Source organism: Malaya genurostris, chromosome 2 (genome assembly GCF_030247185.1).
Source record: "Malaya genurostris strain Urasoe2022 chromosome 2, Malgen_1.1, whole genome shotgun sequence".
NCBI lineage: Eukaryota > Metazoa > Arthropoda > Insecta > Diptera > Culicidae > Malaya > Malaya genurostris.
In genome coordinates, this window is record NC_080571.1 from 207032142 (window position 1) to 207056330 (window position 24189).

Below are 24189 nucleotides of genomic sequence, written 5' to 3' on the forward strand. Positions count from 1 at the left end.
TCAAACTAATGCAGTGTTCATGTAAAAGTTATTCAAAAGAATGGTAACTTGAACTTTTGAATGTCCAAAAATTATTCATTTTATCTTTCGTTTTTTTAACAATATCAAACTAACTGGAGATTTTGAGAGAAGAAAGAATATGAAAAATGTGGAGCCATAGTACTCTAGGAAGAGTAAGGATTAGAAGATGAAGTGCGGAAAAATTTGACATAACAAGGTTCATTTAAGTAAGAAGAAGGTTTCTTGCATCTAAACTTTTACCTTCTACCAGAGCAGTTGAACTTAACGATGCGAAACATCCGAGTCCCTGATATGTCAAAAATTTACTAAATAATTACTGACTGACCAGAAGTCATAAATTAAAAGTAAAAATAAAGTTTTATCGCTAAATTGTTAATCGAAATTTTTTCCTGTGATTGTCACGATACGAACATTCATCAAACATGATTAAATAATATCATAATCAGCGAGAAGTGACGAACTACAAGTCGTGAGGGCAGCTTTTGTAAATTTGTGGAATCAACTTAAAGTAGTCATCTTAGTTATTTTTGCTTCAATTTTTATTCCATATTTCAAAACCATAGTTTGAGAAAGATCAACAATCGCTATTCGATGCACTGACTCTTAAGATGATATGGCGATCGGTGCATTCGCTTAATTTTTGCGTAACAAAAGCTTTTAACATATACACAATTTTTTTTTATGGATCGCAGCCAAGCAATCAGTAAAATAATGGGAAGATACATTACCAGCATAAGACGTTTCACAATTCTATTGTCCGAAAACATAAATTCAAAAAAAAAATCGGGCGAGACGAAGTTCGACGGGCCAGCTAGTTATAAATGAGATTGAAAAAAAGTGAAACATTCTCTGAAAATTTTCATTTTCATTGGTGAGCTAAAATTATACATTTTAATAAACTTGTTTTCTGATTTTCTTTATACTTGGCGGCATCATTGCTCGCGTACCCTGCAAAAGTTTTTTTCTTTTCACAATGTGCGGGTAGCAACATCAAAATCAGCCAATCAGAAGCTGGTCCATTTTGGAACAAAAGCAGACTCCCTCAATGACCTCAATATTCAGGTGAATGTCCCCGGGATCTTAGAGCTAAGACAGTGTGCCTTATTAAATATATCATTGGAAAAAAATTTCGGTAAATGTAAGCATAAATCAAATAAACATAGATTTTCAAGTGTAATAGTAATGTAGTTGAGCAACCCATGACACCGAAAGCGCCGTCTGGTGGAGATTGGGTGCGTAAATGCTCCTAGATTGCATGCATAAAGTAGCCTGCGTATTTAACACGACCACAGTAGCTAATGGAAAAAAGTACACCCATTTCTCACTAGAGGTGCTGTTAGCACAGACTAACAGACCTGACAGTATGAGTAAATTCTTTAAAAATAATTTTTCGTGATGCACTAGTTCCACCTATATTGTACTGCGCGAACTATTTACTATCTGTACACCCCTTGTGTTATGTAAAAGTTTTTTTACTAGTTGGTTTCCCCTCGTTTGTCAACACCGATCAGCTGCTTGCAGGGATGCCTGATTTCATCAAAATATTTGAAAATAAATCGTCACAATAAATTATTGGATTACGTTGATAATATATTTAACTTTTTCGCGATCTTGGAAGGTAACCATTTATTTGGTTCAACGTTGCTCATCTAGACTATTTTTTATTGTGTTGATAGTTTTCACCCGAAATTAAGTGGCGGCCGACCAGAAGCAAGTAAATATTGTAACAAAACGGGTTCGATTTCGTATTGCGTTGGAGGATGAGAAGTAGGCACAATTATGTATATAGTTTTGGCAATACACTCAAGCAATTTGAGTAGTGAATATCATAAGGCAAATCTTATGATGCATCAAAAATCACCTAAATCATAATTTCATAAGATAAATATGAAAAATATACCTCTGCAACATACATCTCATCAATCACTATTATAGTTTTCATACGAACAACTTATGAACTTCACAATATATGAGAGATGTTATGTTTGTCATAGAAATTTCGCACAATGTTCCTAAAAATTGCGTATGAATTTCATAAGGCGTTTTATTGGAATTCCTATTTTCGGGATTTCATAAGGCGGTCTTATGTCTTGCTTAGGATATTCTTGTGGCTAAAAATCATACGAAATCACTATGAAATTCAATATATTTTTTGCTTTAGTGTATGTATTAAATCTGTATCCTGCATGTATGTATTCGCATGGACGTATACAAATCAATACATTACAGGTAATTCTGTATGAATGGCAACTCTGTTGGTAAATGAAAAAATAAACACAGTCTAGATGACAGACAGGATGTTTTTGATAGGGTAACGTGGCGCCATCATGACACATGTGAGTACTGTCCCAAATAAAGGAATATTCGAAATGACCGTAAAAATGATTGAAGAATCTAATTTGAGTGTCCTGTCTGTTAGTCTGTGCTGTTAGTGTCACCGTACAGTGGGAAATCTATGTTTATTTGATTTATGATGTAAGGTTGTTCAAAGTGCTTTCATGGAAACTTTTATAATGTTTGCTATCATTTGTTTTGAATCGAGTCAAAGTTTCAGTAGATAATAATTCACTTACTGCCATTATGAACGCAAAATGAGTAATTGGATGGCACCCATTTTTTCTACTTGATTTTGGGTAGCTCATAGCGAAGCTCGACAAAAAGTGATTTCTCCTCAAAAAAGGTAAACTCGATTTCCAGTGTATACCTACCGCTTGTTTTGTACTTGATTCACTCTCCTGCTGCATTTGATTTCTGGTCAAAGTGCATCAGTTTTTGGTTTAATTTGACGCGTGGTGGTAATAAATTAGTTCCGACCACAAAAGTATTGGCAATAGTGTTTCCAGCGGTAAGTGTCGTGTTTTCATCACATTTCAATATTCGGTAGTGTTATATTGTGGATTATTTCGCTGCAGCAAATGACGAATAATTTGTACATTTGATGTTTTAGCGATTGCTCAGATCGAAGGTATGAGTGGGTTTTTAATAGATTTTTTTCGATAATTTGTTCGACGAATATTACCACAACGCTGTATGTCTCAGAAATATTTTCATTGATTTTGTTAGAAACACTTCTTTCAAACATATACAGAAAAAACTCATGGAAATTATTCAGAGAAAGTGACGATGCTGTGAAAACACTTTGAAGGCTTGAATCCGTTCCATATTTTTCACACGAGATAATTTCATTTCGAACAAAAAACAGGGTCGAATTCGATTAAATAGTTGAACGTCTAGGTTTATGGCAATATTTTTCATTTACGGAAGTGTTAATGTTAGTAAATTGAATTATACGGTATATCTTTTCCGTTATCACAGTAATATATGCCCTTTCATAAAGTTTAAAGGTAAAATAATCTATTGAAGATGTGTCAATAATTTCTCATTGAATCAAAATATATTCGATTGGAAATGCAATCATAGAGAAGCTTAGAACCTATACGAATACGTAAACATTTCGAAAGCATTTTGGTTATACCGATTCTATTAAAATTGCGAATTGACATTTCGCTTGTCATTTTCGATACATGTGTATGTGGTACTTCAGAGAGCGAGAGAAACGAGATGATGATATGCGAAGATATCAGATGTCCCCTATAGCAAAGGATTGTCTGAACCGGGAATGGGAGGGAACCAACAAGAAGAGAGCGTACCGCGAAGGCAAATGATGACGGATCAGTTTGGTTTATTTTTGTGAAATGTGAATTTTCTGCTTGATATTTAAAACAACTATACGTCGTGTAAAAGTGCTTCATTCTGTGGATCTATTATTGATATTAGGAAAATTACCAGCGCAAAATTGCTTTTGTACGTCGCTCCCTATTTATTTTCTACCAAAAGTGATTTTGGTCGAATTAGGAGCTTGCACAACTGGAGTTAAGAGATCGTGGATGTGATTCCGTTAGGACACAAAGAAACACCTACACTGATATTTGCAACCGGAAATCAGCGGCAGTCCAGCGTAACTCCCGACTGTGGATGTTCTTACGCATTTTCTTTCGTGTAATTATGAATATATATTCGTCCGGATCTGGATTTCGATTGAGTGATATTTTTGTCTGAAAAATTCGAACTGGATCAAAAAACTGAACTTCACATTCAACCAACATGTTCCGATTTAATAGCAAATACAGAATCGGAATATAATTAAGTTATTGTCACACTTTGATTATTGAAGACAATTTGCGTCAACTATATACTCATTACTATTCATCCTCTGTTCAATGCAATATTAGTATTGAACGCAGTCCCATATTGTGTATGGCACATTTCTACTTTAATGGAAAACCAATACAATTATACCCAATCAGAGTAAACTGCGATACACTAGAATATGATTAACTTGTTTTATAGATTGTTTGTTTTAGTTACAAGGAAAGTATAATTGCACTGTCAATGACGAGATGTAATATTCTGATTGGTTTAGTGATAAGAACAACTGAAAATGAATGAATAAACGAACTAATTCCAGTGCAGACGTCTAACGTTACAGCTTATCGAAATTTGTTTCCTACTAAATGTATATGCCTATTTTTTACATTAAAACTAATTATTATCTATATTGTCCAGTAGTGCTGTAATAATCAAGAAATGAACACGATAAATAAATCCGCTGGTCCTGCTGAAAATGGTGCAGTTCATAACGAGCGAATTGTAATACTAGATGCGGGCGCACAGTACGGAAAAGTAAGTTACAGCTATTGAACAGATGTATGCAGTATTATTCAATTTCACTTTTCTCACTTTCAAGGTTATCGATCGGAAGGTTAGGGAACTGCAGGTAAGGTCCGAAATTCTACCTCTGGAAACTTCTGCTCAGCAACTGAAAGAACTGGGCTACAGGGCCATTATCATTTCCGGTGGTCCCAGCTCTGTCTACGACGAAGATGCTCCCGTATATGATCCGGATATTTTCAATATAGGACTCCCTGTTTTAGGCATGAATAATTTCTGAGTCGCCAATTGTTAGTTTCCTAATGAAACTATTTTTATAGGAATTTGCTATGGAATGCAGATAATCAATAAAGAATTCGGTGGGTCTGTTCATAAAAAAGAAGTTCGTGAAGACGGCGAGCATACCATTGAAGTGGAAGCGACGTGTCCTCTTTTCAAGTGAGTAGTATTACGCATAGATCGAATTGAATCTCGGAGGTATAAGAAAAGGATTACTATCTCAAGTGTACAGTAACTCTTGATACAAACCTCCAAAAATAACGAAAAGGATACTGAGAACATCTCCTAATACTTACAGTTACAGTTTGGGAGCTACACGTTGTATCACAATTTCTCGAAATTGCATTTGAATTCATTCTATTACAAATTATTGGTTTCCTAAAACAATGTTTTTTTTTTCTTTCGCAACAGTCGTTTAGCGCAATTGCAAACAGTGCTGCTAACACATGGGGACAGTATCGATCGGGTAGGTTCGAAACTGAAAATCAGTGCGTACTCATCTAACAGGATTGTGGCTGGTATCTACAACGAGCAGCAGCGCATTTATGGAGTTCAGTTCCATCCGGAGGTAATTTGAACTGCAACTTAGTTGAAATATAATTCCTGTAAATTGACATTTTTAGGTGGATCTAACTGTGAATGGCAAACAGATGCTGTCAAACTTTTTGTTTAACATCTGTGGATTGACGCAAAGTTTTACGATGCGAAACCGACAGGAGGAGTGTATTGTTTACATTAAGGAACGCGTCGGAAATAGCAAAGTGTTGGTAAGTACACCGCCAGAGACAGCGTATAAGATAACATGATATTGACACATCTACGAAGAGATCGCCTCGCATGAAATTTTTCTACTTAAGCTCAGATCGCCCGAAGTTGAACTTCGTGATTGATCTAAAAATGCACAATAAATCGAAAAAATCATTCAAAATTGTTCATAAAATGGTCAATAACGATGCCGTATATAACCAAAGACTGTGCTACTGACGAAAGAAAGGAATGTTAGTCCGCTAGTCGATAGTCGGTACCACTATTGTGTTAGTAGGGATGGTAGACGATCTGGATATGTCTTGAACAATACGATTTCAACAAAAAGACCACGAAACGATTTATCTCCAATATTCGTGTAACTTCACACAACCAGAGGTCGGTGACCTGCCTTTTACATTATTTTCTTGAGTTTTGTTTTTCCGATAAATAGTCATAATAGTTGTATTCACAATCCATCGGGAACTTGAGCCATTAAGGGCTGATACCAGTAGGTCGCGTAAAACCACGTGGCTTGCTGTGCGTATTACATTTCTCTCCATGCTCTCTCGCAAATGTGCGAAATGGCTCTCGATGTGGCCGGGTGGCCAAGAAAGTTTTGATATTTTCGGTTACAAGTTTGACTACATCACATAAAATTCAATAGAGCTTGTTTGGCAGTCTTTCTGAGCCGATTTTATTTCTCTCTCAGAAAAAATGGCGCCGCCATGGAAATCGACTTACCTTCACAAAAATAACATTCACTTCATTTTTATCGCGACAACATATATATTTTTATGCACTAATCGCATATAAATTAAATTATCTAGACATTGTCAGGATAGATTTTCGATCCATGCTTTTAAGGCGAGATATTCAATGAACAAGTTGAAAGACGGCGTTTTCAGCTATCATAAAAAAGACTTTCCCGACCGCTAAAGTCAATGAATCAGTCTGAAACTTTCACAGAATAATCTAAACTAATTTTCTAATTGTAATTGTCAGTTGGGTTTTTTATATTCGTCACCGTTTCTGAGAAAATCAGATTTGAAGCGTGAAAATAGCCCTCTAAATCACCCTAAAACACACTGGCCTCAGCCCTTAGTAGAACAACAAAATGTTAATCAGGTACCTGGTATTGTAAGTAGTCCAAAATAAATTACTTATGCTTTGATGAGTTGGAGACGATACGTAAAAAATAATATAAATTCATTGGGGTACCGGGTCTTAAATGGTAAATTGTCAAAATCAATAATCTGCATTATCTTTCGATCGTAAACCGTGGTGGGGCAAATTTTAAAAATATCACTCCCGAAAAAAGGTTATAACATGATTGTTTCGAGATATAATCACAAAATATTCTTAACCATCTTAGAGAAGAGATTACCCTACAAAATGAATATAGTTATTTGTATGCATGTGAAATTCAAAAATAAATTCTGATAATTAGTCGTTTTGCCCAAGTTTCCCTTATTGAATCCTGCTTTTCAGCAATACCTTCAAATATTAAAATGCTAATAGCAAGAACTTCATCTCCAGTTCGCTTAGGTATAAAACCTGTCTTAAACCACCTAGATGATGAAAAAAAAAATCAATATCGAGATTTCCCACATCAAGTCAAAAAACCTCTTTTTCTTCGTTCAAATCCAAGAATGGAAAAAACTCGCTCATGAGGCTCGATTTTTTCTATTCATCATCTCACAGATTAGTACCTATTAGCTCTGTCCGGACAGTACCAGCCTAGATGCCGTGTGGAATCCGACGGAAAAAAATGAACCAAGAATAGATCCACTGGGTTCCTGCTTCCATGTCGTAAAAGGCGACAATTGCAGGAGTTTCTTTTTCCTTTCAGTTATCAGATATTTTCAATGTTTCACTTGCGATTACTCTATTTTACTAAATTATCTCTTCATTCAACCTATCAATTTCCTTCTAGCTTCGTAGAAAAGTTTTATCTGGAATGTTTTCTTCTTCCATGTTATTGATTGTCTTTGAGGATTATAAATTGAATGATAAAAATCAACTATTGCGCAAATTCGTTGATATTACAAAGTTAATAATAGAGATAACATATATCGGTATATCGAATATATAGTAAAAAAACCCTTGATATTAATATTTCAAACAAGAAATTATTATTTTTCTCGATAGCCGGCTGCCCAGATCAACCAATATAACCAATTATTAATTTAAATAAATTTTTAAAATGATAATGTGGAAATAATAAAGAATCAAGACGCGCGTGAAATCTGTTGACCTTTATTTGGTGATTTAAAATGATTTTATAACAACTGTTTAGAATATGTCAATGCAATGAATCAACTATTTTGTCTAAATCCTATTCACTCGTTTATTTTGTATCGCGTAATTTCATTTTTTAAAAATAGGGAAGTTTTTATTCTTTACCCGATAGTACTGCAAAATTTTCTTCAGTTTCCTAGAATAAGAGATGTGAATCAAGATTTCCCGGGACTTCAATAAAGGATATCGTTGAAACGTTCACTCGGGAAGTCAGTGAGTTTAGTGGTGCATCCGAGCATCTTGAAACCGGAACATACTGAGTCGCGCGCGAATAATACCAATACTGAAATGTTTACTAACAAATATCCTTCTCCCGTGACACTTGTGGAGTGCGGAGTAGTATATACGGCCTCTAGTAACAACAAGTGTTGAACTAACATCCCTTCCCATTCCTTAGACGATCTACGTTCGGGCCTGGCCGGCGTCGGTACTGATCAATGAATTCTGGGATTACCAGAAGATGTACATTAAAGGATGATTAACCAGTCCCAAGTCGTATCATCTAGAAACTCCGTGTACAATTTCAACTAATCCCGATCAGTAACGCAGTAGCAACCAGGGGTGGTCGCTCAAGCTCAAGCTCATCAGCTCACTTCATGATTTACGATTAACACGTAAAATGATGGTAAAGATGAAACTTATCGCTGATCTAAACAAACACACTCACCTATTCAGAGCACCGCTGACTGGTATTGATGGTTCTTAGTTTTGATTTCATAAGCAGCCCTTACACGTGACAATATTATTGTCAATCCAAAGTATTGTCAATACCGTCAATCCAATTGGCTTGGTAACTTGAGTCCGTGTTTTTCGAAAAAATCAAGTGTTTGTAGCTTTAAATATTGCAACTGAATATTGTAACATTGAGAGAAACGGTCATTGTACATATTTAACTGTTTCCTCTCTGGAGAGAAAGTATTGTAGGATTGATGAGCAGGTTTAGCAGCCCTTACACGTGACAATATTATTGTCAATCCAAAGTATTGTCAATACCGTCAATCCAATTGACTTGGTAACTTGAGTCCGCATTTTTCGAACAAATCAAGCGTTTGAAGCTTCAAATATTGCAACTGAACATTGAAACATTGAGAGAAGAGTCCATTGTACATATTTGACAGTTTCCTCTCTGGAGAAAAAGTATTGTCGGATTGATGAGCAGTTTTGATTTTTTGACAATATTTTCGTCAATCCAATGAAGTTTCCATTACACGATCAAAAGTATTGTCAATACTCCTTGTATTGACAATAATATTGTCTCGTGTAAGGGCAGCTATAGCATCTAACTCTCATTCCTAGTTTTAAATAGTGAGTACTGAGTTTGGCATCACCGTACTGAGCTACGCCGGTGAGTGTATGCTGCCAACACAACCTATATTTTCGGTTTTGTTTTTGTTGGTACTCAAAACGAGCATGAGCATTAATGTACGAAAACAAAAGTCGAACCGTAGCGTGATGTATACCATAAACGATTGAATTTCATGTCTCGAGCTAACACAACTGGCTACTGAACCGAATGCGTTTTCCAGCATACGAAAACATGTGTTGAGAATTGGATTGAAATGACATTGATTCGAACGTTGGCCGCCCATGGTAACTCGTAGGTGAATAAAACGTAGCATGCTTGAATTTCGGTAGTAAATGCTACGTGTGGATCACGTTCCTGTCAAAACATGCTACAAACTGTAGTATTTACTACAAGTTTTCGGTAGGTAGCTCTAGAGGTTGCTACTCGTATGTTTGCTGATAAAGTGAAGTACAGAAATTAATAAAGTGGCATTTTTACAGATGTAAGTACGTTTCTTGCTTTGTGCATGCTTATGCCAGCTTTTCCGGCTCTGTGTCGATACGGTATGGAGTAAATGCTTAAATTTGGAAGTAGCATTAACTACATGTTCGAACTTGTTTTTTATTCATACCAAACCGCGTTACACTCTTGTGGACTTTGTTTTTGAGAAGATACTACAAACAACAGACTTTACTACATTTTATTCATACGGCCCAATGTGTTGATGTACAAACACATCAAATCACAACTCACAAATCGTCTCTCAGTGGGTTCTAATATTTGATGTGCACTCAGCGCTCATCTGCTGATTGCTTGACACTAACGATGTTGAGACGATGTTTTCTCTACACAAATGGTTACTTAGTTACTCAACTCGCTCAGTGACGCTTCTGAAACCGATTTGAAGGTAAGCTGAACTCAGCGATGATGAAGTACGGAGTTGATTATTGACAGCCCTGTTCAAAACATCGACTTCTTATTCCCACACGTCGAAATTGTTTTTGTTCGGTCAACATTTCTCGATGCGCGAAGAAACGGTTGATCCTTTCACAAGGCATGTTATGAAGATACCTTCAAAACATACCTTTGCAAAAAGCAACAAGGTACCGGAACGTTGATCGCCGCTCGTTCGATTTGCTGTGGGAATAATGCTTCAGTAGACATCGACTTCTTATTCCCACACGTCGAAATTGTTTTTGTTCGGTCAACATTTCTCGATGCGCGAAGAAACGGTTGATCCTTTCACAAGGCATGTTATGAAGATACCTTCAAAACATACCTTTGCAAAAAGCAACAAGGTACCGGAACGTTGATCGCCGCTCGTTCGATTTGCTGTGGGAATAATGCTTCAGTAGAGAAAAGCAAGCGAATTGTTCCGAAAAGAGCGGGCTCATTTTTTGAGTACTCGAACCGGCTCACCGAATCGCATTTAACGAAGGTAATCCAAATTCCTTCCTTTGCTCATTCACGTGCTTCCAGAAAGATTTTGGGTTAGACTTCATCTTCATCGACCTTCTTTAACTAATTGGCATGGCAGCGCTTCACGGTTTTCTTGTATAACTTATTAATCTGAATATAATTATTGCGCAAAACGTAGCCTTCATACTTGGAGTATCGTGTCAGTGCCTCTCTTTTGGATGTTTTCAGATGTTTCAATTCAGCGGTTAGCCACGGCGGATATTTGGAATGTCGTAGATCAGTACATTGGAGAAGGTCTGTACAGCTACGTTAACATCATCATTGTCGAGAATGTCATCCCAATCGATGCTCATTAGGGTCGTGCTATTATAGTCGGCTTTATTAAAATTTTAGCTGTTGATGCCGAAGGGGGCGCTGTCATGAGGTAAACGTTTAGTCTCGAGTACGATGTTTAGCGGAGGATGATGTCGAACACATTTCACTAGAAGGGACGGTGCAACGCAAATGTTGGGTGAGATATCGGTTTTACTGGAGAAGTAGAGGTCGAGCATTCGGCCATTCTCGTTAAGGATGGGCTGAATTGCCGCAGCAAATTGAGATTATAACCGTCGAGCAAGGTAGTGATGCTAGCGTGAAATGCTGAAAGTGCGGGATCAGCAAATAAAAATCCATCAGAAGTTGCACACCAATTCAAACTAGGAAAGTTAAAGTCTCCAACAACCAAGGGCAGCGCTTGATTAGCTGCAATTTCATGCAAAGACTCGATATGTGCCGTAATCAGCGGCACATCACGACATCGATCCGGAGGAATGTAAATCACGCAAATGAAAAGCGAGAAATCAACCAGTTTAACACGAATCCACACCTGCTCGACACAACATCCTGTGGTGCTCTCAACCAGTTGGGCTTTTAAACGACGGTGAACCGCGATAAGCACTCCGCCTCCTATGCTTTTGGAACTGTTATAGGAGCAACGATCAGTACGGAAAACTTCATAATTTGACACAAATCCTAGGACGGATATCGTATTTTCATTGAGCCCGAAAAAGCAATGCACAGTGGTTTGAATCGACAAAACCGTGAACTTAATTCTCTTGCTGTTAAACCGTTGATCCGATATACATAGTTCTTTTGGAGAACTCATTCACAAAAATATAACTCGTGATTTGAACACAATAAAAAATGTGCAAAGCCTACTACGATAAAAGTTAATTTCAACAACTTTATTCCCCTAAGGGCATGTTCAGGAGTGTTTTAGTTGTAGATTCATAATTTATGTCAGTTACAAAATTTAAATCTGGATTTTATAACAAGAAAAACTGGCAGCCCCAGCAATGTTTTACTCGTGTTTCAAATATACAAAAAATAGAACGGCATCGTAGACCAGTTTTAAATTTGGTTTGCTGGAGATACGTTTGTTCCAGTTTCTGTTCTATTATAGATCTTCTATATAGAACTTCTAGCTGCTGAATTTGCTCTAAGAGATAGAAAAATGATGTCTTCTACAAAGTTTTAGAACTTCTAACGAGAAAAAACTTTGCCAAAGAAGGTCTAACGCATATAGTTTTGGATATATGAAGCATTTTCTTTTGAAACCACTTAAAATCAATTTTTTGTACATAACTTTTTTCGCAATTACTTTTAGTGTCTACTATGTTCGAGACAATAACTAAAAGCTCTGCAAAGCTCTTTTTAATAAACCAAAAATAGTCGTTTTAGTATAAAAAAGTGTTAAAACGAATGCTCTATTTTTTATACCTGGACTGCAATTTCTCGCAAAAGTTGTTGCCTATAGGTAACTCGGTCGATATCACAAATAACGTGTGATATGAAGATAAATAATTTTAATAATGTACGTTTTTCCTATGAAAATGGTAAAAAAGCACTCTATATTTTGTTCTCTCATTCACCCAATTTAAAAAGGCCACGCTACACACTTCGTATCTTTATATTACTTGATTTAAACTTTCCAAAAAGTATATGTATGTGCCATTTGGTCTGCGACCCTGCGTCCTATTAGTAATTAAAGTTAGTGTATATAAAAGTTTAAATGTTAAATAACTTTTCAGGGAAAAAGCCAAACCGACGACACGACCTGCCACTCGCCATTCAAAACTGTATCGCAAATTTAACTACCCCTCAGTAACTGGTAATGTCAAAACGAAATTGCCTGAAAATTTTCGAAAACTGGCAACACAAGTTGATAAATTATTGATTTTGAATAATAGTTACTATAACCTTGGTTACTGTGTATCAAAGACCAAATGAATGTAAACAAAATGAATTCCGAATCGTTTCGCAAATCGCAGAAAATTTAAATTGGTTCGTATTCTCGCGATAAGTTGGAAAAGTGCTCCAACATTATTAAGTTTCTGAGCAGTAGATCGATTGGCCACTCTGCACTCTAAAGAGAAGTTATGGGAACTTATTGGTGGATATGGAACTCGTTTGTGGTTACTCACTATGATTTTTTCACTCGCTGGAAGACCTCGTTGAAGCTGGGGTTGATTCGGTTAGTTAAAAATAAAGAACCAAGTATATTAAAAAAGGAAAATATGTAATTCATTACTGTTCTTTATTATAACTTGCAGTGATAATGGCTGAAGCAATTGGTTGATCCCTATTCATTAGTGCTCTCTGATTCACCCAAGTGTCACAGAGGATACAGTGTTTAGAACTACGACTAACGACTCTCTCACATCCTTTGTAAATTATCTCAATTATACGAATTGTCTTCTCTTTTGGCAACTGTTCTAAAATCACTCACTGTGTTCTCGTCTTTCATATGCCGTTGAAACCCTAGGGCCTAGATCACCACAGAAACCGAGTACTTCACATAAGCAACCAGTTTTTCGGACCGTTACCAAATACGAAACATGACGTACCAACAATCAACGCAGATTCCAAGCACAGCACGGGAATAATCTTTCAGAAATAGCAATACAACGCAAAATATCTGAAAAGTTTTATAAAGCTATTTTTCTTTTTTTAACGACTAAGTTTAGTAGTCAATATTTCTTTTTTCTTTTTTGCGATATTCTCCTAACCAGAGATCATTTTTTTTTGTAGAAACAGACAATGAAAATTATAGAATGATAGTACTCAAGGGAGAGCAAGGATGTGAAAATATAGAACGGAAAAGAGGGTCATTTTAAGCAAGCAGAAATCTTCTAGTAACTTAACTTTTACCTTCTACCAGAGGAGTTGGGCTTAGGCATCTGAACAATGCGAATCACCCAAGTCTCTGGTATGTCGGAAAGTAGTGATAAAGGTCTTTTACCATTTACTATCCGAACCGGCTATTCGGATAGTAAATGGTAAAAGACCTTTATCACTACTTTCCGACATACCAGAGACTTGGGTGATTCGCATTGTTCAGATGCCTAAGCCCAACTCCTCTGGTAGAAGGTAAAAGTTAAGTTAGCCATTACATCTTTTCTTGGAACATTGGTTAATTTTTTTTAATTATTTTAAAGACAAATTGATTCTCTTTTCATTCCTATTACGCTTACGCTTACGCTGAATCTGCTATACGTTCTCAAATTGTTTGTTTATTTATTCTTGAGTTTCTTGGTAACTTGTTCCTAGTAACTTAAACAGTGTTGCTCGAGAAGATTATTTTTATCATTCTCAAGGGGTCGCTATATTTATGGTAACTGTCGGGGAATCGTCAACGGACAATTTTAATGCAGATTTTTCTTCGGAGTGCCTGGTCGTGTCGTCGGCCAAACCGTGCACAGTTTTCAACAAAAATGTGTAATTTTACGTTTTTAGTAATTGTCTCGAACATAGTAGACACTAAAAGTAATTGCGAAAAAAGTTATGTACAAAAAATTGATTTTAAGTGGTTTCAAAAGAAAATACTTCATATATCCAAAACTATATGCGTTAGACCTTTAGCTTCTTCGGCAAAGTTTTTTATCGTTAGAAGTTCTAAAACTTTGTAGAAGACATCATTTTTCTATTTCTTAGGGGAATAAAGTTGTTGAAATTAACTTTTATCGTAGTAGGCTTTGCACATTTTTTTTATTGTGATCAAATCACGAGGTATATTTTTGTGAATGAGTTCTCCAAAAGAACTATGTATATCGAATCAACGATTTAGCAGCTAGAGAATTAAGTTCACGGTTTTGTCGATTCAAACCACTGTGTAATGATGTCATCGTCGGGGACTAACCGAGTGGAAGCCACAGCACCGAACTCGAGTCGTCGGCGGCCAGTAATCCGGAAGCCATGCTCCAATCGGAAACACAGAACCAACCTCGGCACTCAATCAAGTGTCCCGTGTGGCGTAACACGAGATTCGGTGTCGGGAGAAAATCTTTCGTCGGGGAGCTCTCCGTTGGTGTAATCTAAATCCTTCGCTGGGGATTGGACGAGTAGATTGCGACGTAGCTCCGGTATGGATCGTCGGGGCACCAGTGAACCGGAAGTCATCCTCCAACCGGAATCACTTGGCTGACCTAGACATCGTCGGTCCCGGGGTAATTTACATCGTCGGGGAACTTTTCGTCGGTGTAGGTTAGATCCACCGTCGGGGACTAGTCAAGTAATTCGAGCCCTGGGTCGTCGAGGCGCCAACGAACCAGATTCATCGGACCGACCTCGACATCCTCCTGGTCGATCCCCTAGAGTGAAGCGAGTAGTTCAAAATCGAGAGTTCGATGGTCCAGAAGTGTGAGAGAACGATGCAAAAGTCCATTGCGATGCGAAAGGCCGGGAAGGGTGCTTTCAGCACTGATAGCCATCCACTCCGAAGTAATACCTAACGGTAGTTCCGGGGATGTAGGATTGGGGGTATTTTAGTGAATAGTTCCGATTATACAGTTGATAGTCCTGTGGAGAGTCCCACACTCTGTGTGAAAATGCATATCTCCTTATAAAAAAAGGTTCATTTAGAGTAGTTTAATTGACAATAACGTGCGAAAAGTTGCGGATTCATGTATCACCTCTGTGATCATTTCTTTCGCAAATTTTGATCTACTATTCTTTTCTGTAGCCATTTTCCAGTCCGTTCTCTTATTAGCTTGAAATAGTAATTTTATGAGTAAAAACAACAATTTGAATGTTTTTTTCTTTTGTTCAATTCAGATGTTAGTGAGTGGTGGCGTGGACTCAACGGTTTGTGCAGCACTGCTTAGAACTGCCTTGAAACCCGAACAAGTTATTGCTGTCCACATTGATAACGGTATGTAACATCCAGTACGTTGGTCATTGTACGTAGAAAAAGATCTAACACATCATTCGGTACCAGGTTTTATGCGTAAAGATGAAAGCGCTGCTGTGGAGAAATCCCTTCGTGATCTCGGTGTCGATCTGTTGGTGAAAGATGCATTCTACAAATTTTCAAGAGGCACGACCACGATTAAGGTTCCCGGTTCTCTGTACAACCAGGACACGCCGATGCTCTGTCAAACCATCAGCCCGGAGGACAAACGTAAGATAATCGGCGATGTATTCGTGAAAGTTTCGAACGAAATACTGAAGGACCTAAACCTCAACCCTGAGGAAGTGTTTCTAGCGCAGGGCACCCTACGTCCAGATCTGATCGAATCGGCATCGTCGTTGGTCAGTGCCAAGGCAGATACAATCAAAACTCACCACAACGATACCGAATTAATCCGACAACTACGGGAGGCCGGTCGGGTAATCGAACCACTGCAAGAATTTCACAAAGACGAAGTGCGACAGCTTGGCTATGAATTGGGTCTACCAGCACATTTGGTCGAACGGCATCCGTTTCCTGGACCTGGTTTGGCAATTCGTGTTCTCTGTGCTGAGGAGGCATTCATGAAAGATTATTCTGAAACACAAGTAGAAGTTTCTCAAGAACGGTTTCTTTTGCACAAACAATACAGTATTTAAAATATTCCAGGTTATTGCAAAAGTGATTGTGGACTATAAGAGCAAACTGGAACAGACACATGCACTTCTGAATCGTGTTTCCAGCACGACGACCAAGGAAGAACAAGATGAACTGTGTCGCATTTCGAGTAGCATACATCTCAACGCAACTTTGTTGCCAATTCGAAGCGTAGGGGTTCAAGGTAGGTATTTTAATCACAAATATGGAATGCTTGTGAGTCGCTATATATGTTGTTATTATTCGTAGGCGATAAACGGTCATACAACTATGCAGTAGGTCTTAGCAGTAAAGATCAACCTAATTGGGAAGATATGATGTTTCTAGCAAGACTTATACCGCGTATTCTGCATAATGTGAATCGAGTTTGTTACATCTTCGGTGATGCTGTTAAATATCCAGTACAGGATATAACTCACACACTGCTAACACAAAATGTAGTAGCACAGATACGACAAGCGGATAGTATTGCGAACAGGGTAATAACCAACAGTTACCAGTAGTCACAGGCACTAAGTTTTTTTTTTTCTTCTAATTTCAGATTCTCCTAGAAAATGAGTGTATGCGAAAGATATCGCAGATGCCGGTCGTTCTAATACCAGTGCACTTTGACCGCGATCCTGCTCCGAAAACACCATCCTGCCAGCGTTCTGTCGTGTTGAGACCTTTTATTACCAATGATTTTATGACGGGACTACCAGCGGTGCCTGGCACGGACCGATTGCCATTACCGGTAGGTCCTGTACTGATTAAATAATCATAGCAAAACAATCATTAGGCACATAAATGAAATGATTGTGATCGCGACTGCCATAATCCTTAATAGAAACCACATTTTCGCAAGTTATTTTAAATTTTGTGAGGTCTATTCAGTCAACCCCAATCTGTCCAAATGTACGTTTAAGAAGTAATATTCAGTGTCCTATGGTGAATATGGAAATATCAATCACGTTCCTCTTCCAGTGTCTTTCAAAAAAATCATTATCCCGGTCAAGTACAAATCTAACAGCTGTTTATACTTTTCAGGTTCTGCAAAAAATGGTCGATGAAATCGGTAGCCTGAGCGGAATTTCACGAGTTCTTCTTGATCTGACCTCGAAACCACCAGGCACTACCGAATGGGAATGATTGTGCTGACCGGCGGAAAGCTTCCCGCAATCATGCGTACCATCTGCTTCATAAAACATCGGAGCTTCAATTGATGTGTTGATTATCGTCGTCTATGTTCTTCTAAACAAAAGGGTACAGTCTGACGTTTCACTTTCTCACAGCCTCCATTATATAGGGACACTACCACTGACAGACCTGACAGATACTAAATGTAAAAATTGCAAAAAAATATTTAAATATTGTGCTCTAGAATGATTACAATGCTATTGAAAGCATAATGATAGACTTATATATTGTATGATTTTGTAAGAAAACGTTGCGATGAATAGATGAACTCTAAATTTTGAAACTCATCAAATAATTTCAAAGATGGTCAGCCAATCCTCCTAATCATCATCATATGACATTAAAGAAGACAAGATGTCATTAAAACACTTGCTACCTATGTAATCGTAGTCCACACGAATAGAGCGACAATTGCAATAAGTAAAATTGAGGTATCAGCGTTTGTTCAGTTCCGAAAATTCCTTATTTCGCACATCAATTTATACAGTTACTCTCGTTTCTGTTGCGAAACTAGATAGTTCCCAAATGTATCAGAAATTGATCCGCATTGTATGTCTACACCAAAACAAGTATTGACACGATCATTCGAAGCTTGTTCATGTTACGATGCGGCAAAATGTTAAGAGTAAAATATATGTTAATTGGACCGCTGATGTATGAAAAAGTGCTTCATGTTTACCACGTATGAAAATTAATAATTGATTATTAATAATTTTAATAGAAAGTTATTTTCCAACACAATGTCGAGCATTACCTCTGTTACCCTACTATTTAGTAGATTGAAAGAAATCCTTGAATATTGCAAACATACTCTGCGGTTACTGGAAAATAACCACCCCTATTCTGTACGTCGATCGATAGGATTCCGATCTAATGTGTAATTTCCATTCTGCATTCCGTTCGAGTTGCGTATGAACTCGAATATCATTCGTTCGAGTTGTTAAATTTCCGAACATTACTCGATCGACTTGCGTACGTATTACTTCTGTTCGGTTTAGAATCGTTCTAATTTGTTTATACAAGTGTGACGGTTTCGTTTACTAAGAAATGAATAATATAAATAATATAGAACGTGTAAGTAGTGTTTACAGCTTTGGTGTTTAGTGTTCGAAATTTCAAGTGTTCCCGAACGAGAGACGATCAAATCATACAAGTCGAAGGAAACAAAATGCAAAATTCGAACCCGAACGGAAGTGTAGATTCGTTCGTATCACAAATCCGTCGGATTGCAGAATCGGGGTGCACATTTTAAATTAATTTTTTTTCACTTCGATGAAACACAGGTGAGCACGTTTTATACTGTTAGTGCGATGAAAATTGGAGAATATCGGAAGAAAGGAAGATTTTTTCTCCCTACTTTGGCCACTTGACGTAGCCACACTGCGAGGTTTTCGCTTGTAGTCCAGAGACAAGAAAGCTTATTGGACTATAAACGTAAATTAACTAGCAATATCTTAAGTTGCTGTGCCATCGATTGACGTCATCTCGAGTGAGGTGACGCCAACCAGAAGAAGATTCGTTTTTAGTCTTGTTAAGATGTGAAGCCGTGTTTTCTAGGTTTATGGTAACCTACCCGTACCCGTAGTCCTCGTATCGCATCACAAATTCACCTTCTGTCTCTGCTGTCAGACACTGAATTATACCGGTGATGCGTTATAAGGACTGGCACCCGAGCACAGTTGAACTTGGTCGATTTCTTTTGTTTAACTATGCTGTAGTTAAGGCCAAAGGACAGTAGGTCGCGTATAGATTGTGAATCGATCACGCTGTTCCCTTAATTCTCTTTGCGTCTGCATGTTTAGGAACCTTGTTGAGTCGATTTTATTTCCCTCCTCACCTTCTTCCGAACGCTGCCAGGAAATAAAAGTGGATAAAATGGTGGACGCATTGAAATTGACTGTGTTTCACAGAAAAGTACAAGACTTAATTTTAATAGCGATAGCGCATAAGTTTTTATGTACTAATCATATCTAAACTAAATTGTCAGCAAACATTTTATTGTTAGCTCGGCGAAAGCACACAGAAATAAATCATGAATTGCTGAGTCACTAGTAATTTGGCGTAAAAAGTATGTTGGTTTACTATTGTATGAGATAGTGAAACCAAAATTAGGGTTGATGTAGGGATGTTAAACTTCTTCAAACAAATGCTAAACCTCGATTAAATCAGTCCAATTCTTGTGATTAACCATATGCGAAACGCTAAAATGTATGGCAGTTTAACTTTAAACGATACGTGTATTCGAACATCATTCGTACGAACGGAAAGTCCCATTCTCGTTTACGAACGGATAGACGAAATGCCGTGGTTGCGAATAGTCAGTTTAATGTTGCGAATCAACCGTTTGATCACATTTAAAAAAGTTTAACCGATTTCCAACAAATTTATTTTCGAATCTAAAGGTGATTTTCAATCAAATCATAAATTTGTGTTTTGCATAAAACGTTTAGAAAGCATAGCAGTCATAGTAAAATGCTGTTTTTTTCTGGAGAGCCTTTGAATATATGCGCGGTTCCAAGATTTTACACATCAAATTTTACATCTATTAGGTACTCTATGAAAAATACGCCATGGGTAAACATGCTTTATTTTATATTAAGTGCATGATTTTACCAATGTAATAAATATGTAGACTATCTAAACATGACAAAACTGCAAGAAAAATGCAGCATATTTTTCACAGATACTGATATTGGCTACTATTTTCGATGCGTTTTCAATTTGCGCGAAGTTCAATTTCAAAATTTTATTTACTGACTTGAATAAAATTGATCTTGAGTACGATATTCATTTATTATGTAGCATTTGTCACATCTTTGATGTTTGGAATCCTCATAAAAAATCACCTGCAATGCCGACTCTTCTTTTGCACAGGGAACGCGTTCGTACACATTCGAGTGAAAACAAGAATGGCTTGCTCGCATTCTTTCGAAAATATGTGTTCGTCGAATAGTCGATACGGACGTAAGCAAGCATGATGATACAAAATCAACGCAGAAAACAAGTCAAATAACAAATGATATCAAACATTTTTAATTACAACTTAGGTCTGTACTAAACTGATAGTTTACAGTTGGATGGGCGCTAAAAACAAGAATGAATTATTCGTATTTGTTCGATAGGGATCAGGGTCATTTCGCCGAAAGCCGTTTCGCCGAATGTCATTTCACCGAAAGCCATTTCACCGATTCTTGCAATTGTCTCAATATTATAATTGGAATTGATTTAAAATAAACACAAATAAATGATAATACGTTAACGCCCGTTTTGTTGACTATTAGCCACTAAGCATCAAAGCAATTACTTAGGTGTATCTGCCAAGCAAATGTATGTGGTATTTTCCGTTTACTAAGTGAAAAAATATCTAATGCGGCTTCGCCACATCGATTTGATTCGTGTGCAAAGAAACCTAGCTTTGAGTAGACCGGGCAAACGAGGCGGTTACAGGTTTGTATGCAAGAGGCCGCCGCTCCCGACGGCGAATCGGCGGCCGACTCATCCGGCGTCGCCCTAGCGGCTTTATGTCGTCGAGACATCTTGGCTTCGGTTATGTGGCTGCGCCACATCTGTTATACACAAAAAATAATAATATGATGTATTCGAAATTACCCTTTCGACGAAATGGCATTCGGCGAAACGGCTTTCGCTGAGGTGGCTTTCGGCGAAATGACCCGCTCCCGTTCGATAGTACCTGTTTGTTGTATGGTCGATACGGACATAAACAAGAATGAGGGTGATAAGCTTAAACTGAAATAACGTACGACTGAGGAAATTTCCGAAATCGAAAAAAAAATTTTGATGCCAAAAGGCTTCGAATTGCATGAAACGTCGAGATTTAGTGTCATATGGGAAAAAATTGGATTCTTGGATTTAGATTTCACTTACTCGGTAGACTGCTGAATCTCATTCGTTCATCTTTTCGAGAAATATCGAAATGTTTCCCTTGCGCAATTTGCATTTTTTTTCGTTCCATGATAAAAATGCATAGTGGTGCGATGCAAAACCGACAAGTGTCATTAGATGACAAGTGTCTCGCCGAAAATCGGTAAAAGAAAGGTTAAATCTCGGCAAACGCGTTTACTGATTTCGGTATATTTACTATTTACTGTCAAGCTCAGCAAATTATTATGCCGAGATTCGATAATAAAATGCTCTTTACCGAGATATCAGAATATAGTTATAACGAATCTCGGAAAAAAGCGTTTAGAAAACTAAACAAAAAAAACCCTTCTTAATCCTTTCTCTTATTTGATATTTTCAAAAAATTTTTTTCGAGATGACACTAAATCTCGATGTTTCATGCAGTTTTAAGAGTTTCGGCATCAAAAAAATTTTTCGATTTTGGAAATTTAATGTACTGGTGCATTTTCTAGATCGAGAATTTTCAAACCGTAACCGCCGGGCAGCACCCCTTACGCATGTCCGATTTAGCTCAAATTTTGCTTGCTTTACGAAATTAGAGGTGATCCCAAAATATTGGCACCCTTATATGTATAAGAGCGGTAGAAATTAACGTGTTTTGTCGGTTACGTCACTTATACCATCATATCTCTGGAACCGAAAGTCACAGCCATTTGATCTTTGAACTTGATGAATGGCCCGACAGTAGCTTTCAAACGATCCCAAGTTTATTAAAATCGTTTCATCCATCTCTGAGAAAATTGAGTGCGTTCAAATATCTTCGAAAAGTGCACACACACACACACACACACACACACACACACACACACACACACACACACACACACACACACACACACACACACACACACACACACACACACACACACACACACACACACACACACACACACACACACACACACACACACACACACACACACACACACACACACATACACAGACATTTTCCGATCTCGTCGAATGGTATATAACACTATGGGTCTCCGAGACTCCGTTCAAAAGTCGGTTTTTCCAGCAATTCTAATACCTTTCTATAGAGAAAAGCAAAACAGTAAAAAAATGTTGCCGATTTTATTCGGTGGTTCATTATGTCGGATCATCTATGGCGGAGTGCAGAGAACTACACACTTAATTGCTTATTCTAAGATCGGTAAAATTTAGTGCTGGTCCATCCATCAAAACTAGTATTTTGCGAAACAGTATGCTTTTTGTAACTGTATTCAGCTAATAGAAAAACAAGAATTCAGCACTTGTTCGAAAGATTACTGTACAATGTCATTTTTGTACTGATTTGATCAGCTAACTAGATTGTATTTGTTGCTGTCAAATTGTTCGGTAAAATAAATGCTGAGCATACAGCTAGTATTTTTTATTTTGCGGAGTGTTCGTTCTTATTTTGCCGAATTGTTGTAAACTTGTATAAATATGTATCAAATGCGAAGTTAAGTGCTTGTGTTGAACCCGCCATTTTGCAAGTTGGATTTCAAAATTTTCTAAATGGATAAAGTCTTAAACACCATTGGTGATTGTGATGCAGAAGCAATGCAAATGCTTGGTAACCATGCTTGCTGTTTAAAACTTCTTTTTGTACCTGATAATTTTTTTATAGACGACACCATATCTTGTTTTTCCTGTCGTCGCCTTATTCCGGGATATGTCGAAGGCCTGGGCCAGCACATTAAAGATGGTAAGTATATATAATATATTTAAATATTGCCGATCGCCATACACGTACTTTTCATCATTCGTTAGAAGAGCCCAAGTCGAGGAGCTAGGAGAGGATTCATAAAATAGATAAAGGTAATCATATTTTTTTGTTTTAATGAGTATTTTGTAACGTTAATTAATGTTTACAGCCAGAAGATGCATACCCCACCAAAAGTAATGTTCCTCTGGTCTATATGAAGGGGTTTTTTTCAGACATAGGCTCTAGTGCTGAAATATCATGGAAGCAGCATTCAATTATGTTGGAGCCAGATTTAAGGAAATGTTTTCAAGTGTTAATTGAATTTTTTTGTATTAAATGCCGATATACAGCCGACAGACAAGCTGTTTTTTATGTTTTTGTATCATACAACTTGCTTGGAATCGGACATCTAACAACGACTGGCGAGCGATTAATGCAAACTATTCAGTGATTGATTTTTCTTTTGTAAATAACATTGATTCAAACCCTAAAGAAAAAATAAAGTGCTTGGATTAAACATGAATAACATCACCATTTTAATATTTGTAAAAAAACATGGATTCTGCTATTGACGCAATTTATTAAAGATGCTGACTTGGTCAGTTATGTTTATGTTATATTACATACCTAATTTACCGAGAAATATTGCTAAAAATTACCGATCAAATTAGTCGGTAAAATTTGACAAGTGGGAAAAACCGAACATTCGTCATCTATTTTAATTGCGGAACTGATTAATTCAAACAAAACATGCTTTCTTTTGACTAGAATATGCTTTCAGCCAAACAAATGTGGGTTGATTCGAAAAACTATAGTTGA

General features: G+C 37.2%; 1 protein-coding gene and 1 long non-coding RNA gene across 7 annotated transcripts; both read left to right on the plus strand.

Annotated features, from left to right (window-relative positions):
• The first annotated feature begins 2725 nt into the window (after positions 1-2725).
• Positions 2726-18500, plus strand: LOC131427259 (GMP synthase [glutamine-hydrolyzing]). Of its 6 annotated transcripts, XM_058590278.1 has the most exons (13): positions 2739-2866; positions 2934-2986; positions 4591-4704; positions 4769-4955; positions 5013-5130; positions 5383-5539; positions 5595-5738; positions 15812-15908; positions 15975-16534; positions 16596-16767; positions 16833-17062; positions 17125-17316; positions 17610-18500. In XM_058590278.1, the coding sequence occupies exons 3-13, from the start codon at positions 4609-4611 to the stop codon at positions 17709-17711; spliced, it is 2055 nt and encodes a 684-aa protein (XP_058446261.1). In that variant the 5' UTR covers positions 2739-2866; positions 2934-2986; positions 4591-4608; the 3' UTR covers positions 17712-18500. The 6 variants fall into 6 exon arrangements, with proteins under 6 accessions (XP_058446258.1, XP_058446259.1, XP_058446261.1 ...); XM_058590275.1 differs by lacking the exon at positions 2934-2986 and having other exon boundaries at positions 2726-2866; XM_058590276.1 differs by lacking the exon at positions 2934-2986 and having other exon boundaries at positions 2728-2866; positions 4588-4704.
• A 149-nt stretch (positions 18501-18649) lies between these two features.
• Positions 18650-23665, plus strand: LOC131432650 (uncharacterized). Its single transcript, XR_009229931.1, has 4 exons — positions 18650-19042; positions 23293-23370; positions 23436-23483; positions 23540-23665. It is a non-coding gene; the product is annotated as an uncharacterized LOC131432650 (long non-coding RNA).
• Positions 23666-24189: the final 524 nt, after the last annotated feature.

What these genes read in the sequence shown, in the direction of transcription:
- LOC131427259 (XM_058590274.1), top strand. Translation starts at nt 3,997, where the DNA reads ATGTTCTTACGCATTTTCTTTCGT. An exon ending in CGGGCGCACAGTACGGAAAA is followed by an intron (nt 4,705 to 4,768) that starts GTAAGTTACAGC and finishes CTCACTTTCAAG; the next exon opens with GTTATCGATCGGAAGGTTAG. An exon ending in GAGTTCAGTTCCATCCGGAG is followed by an intron (nt 5,540 to 5,594) that starts GTAATTTGAACT and finishes TGACATTTTTAG; the next exon opens with GTGGATCTAACTGTGAATGG.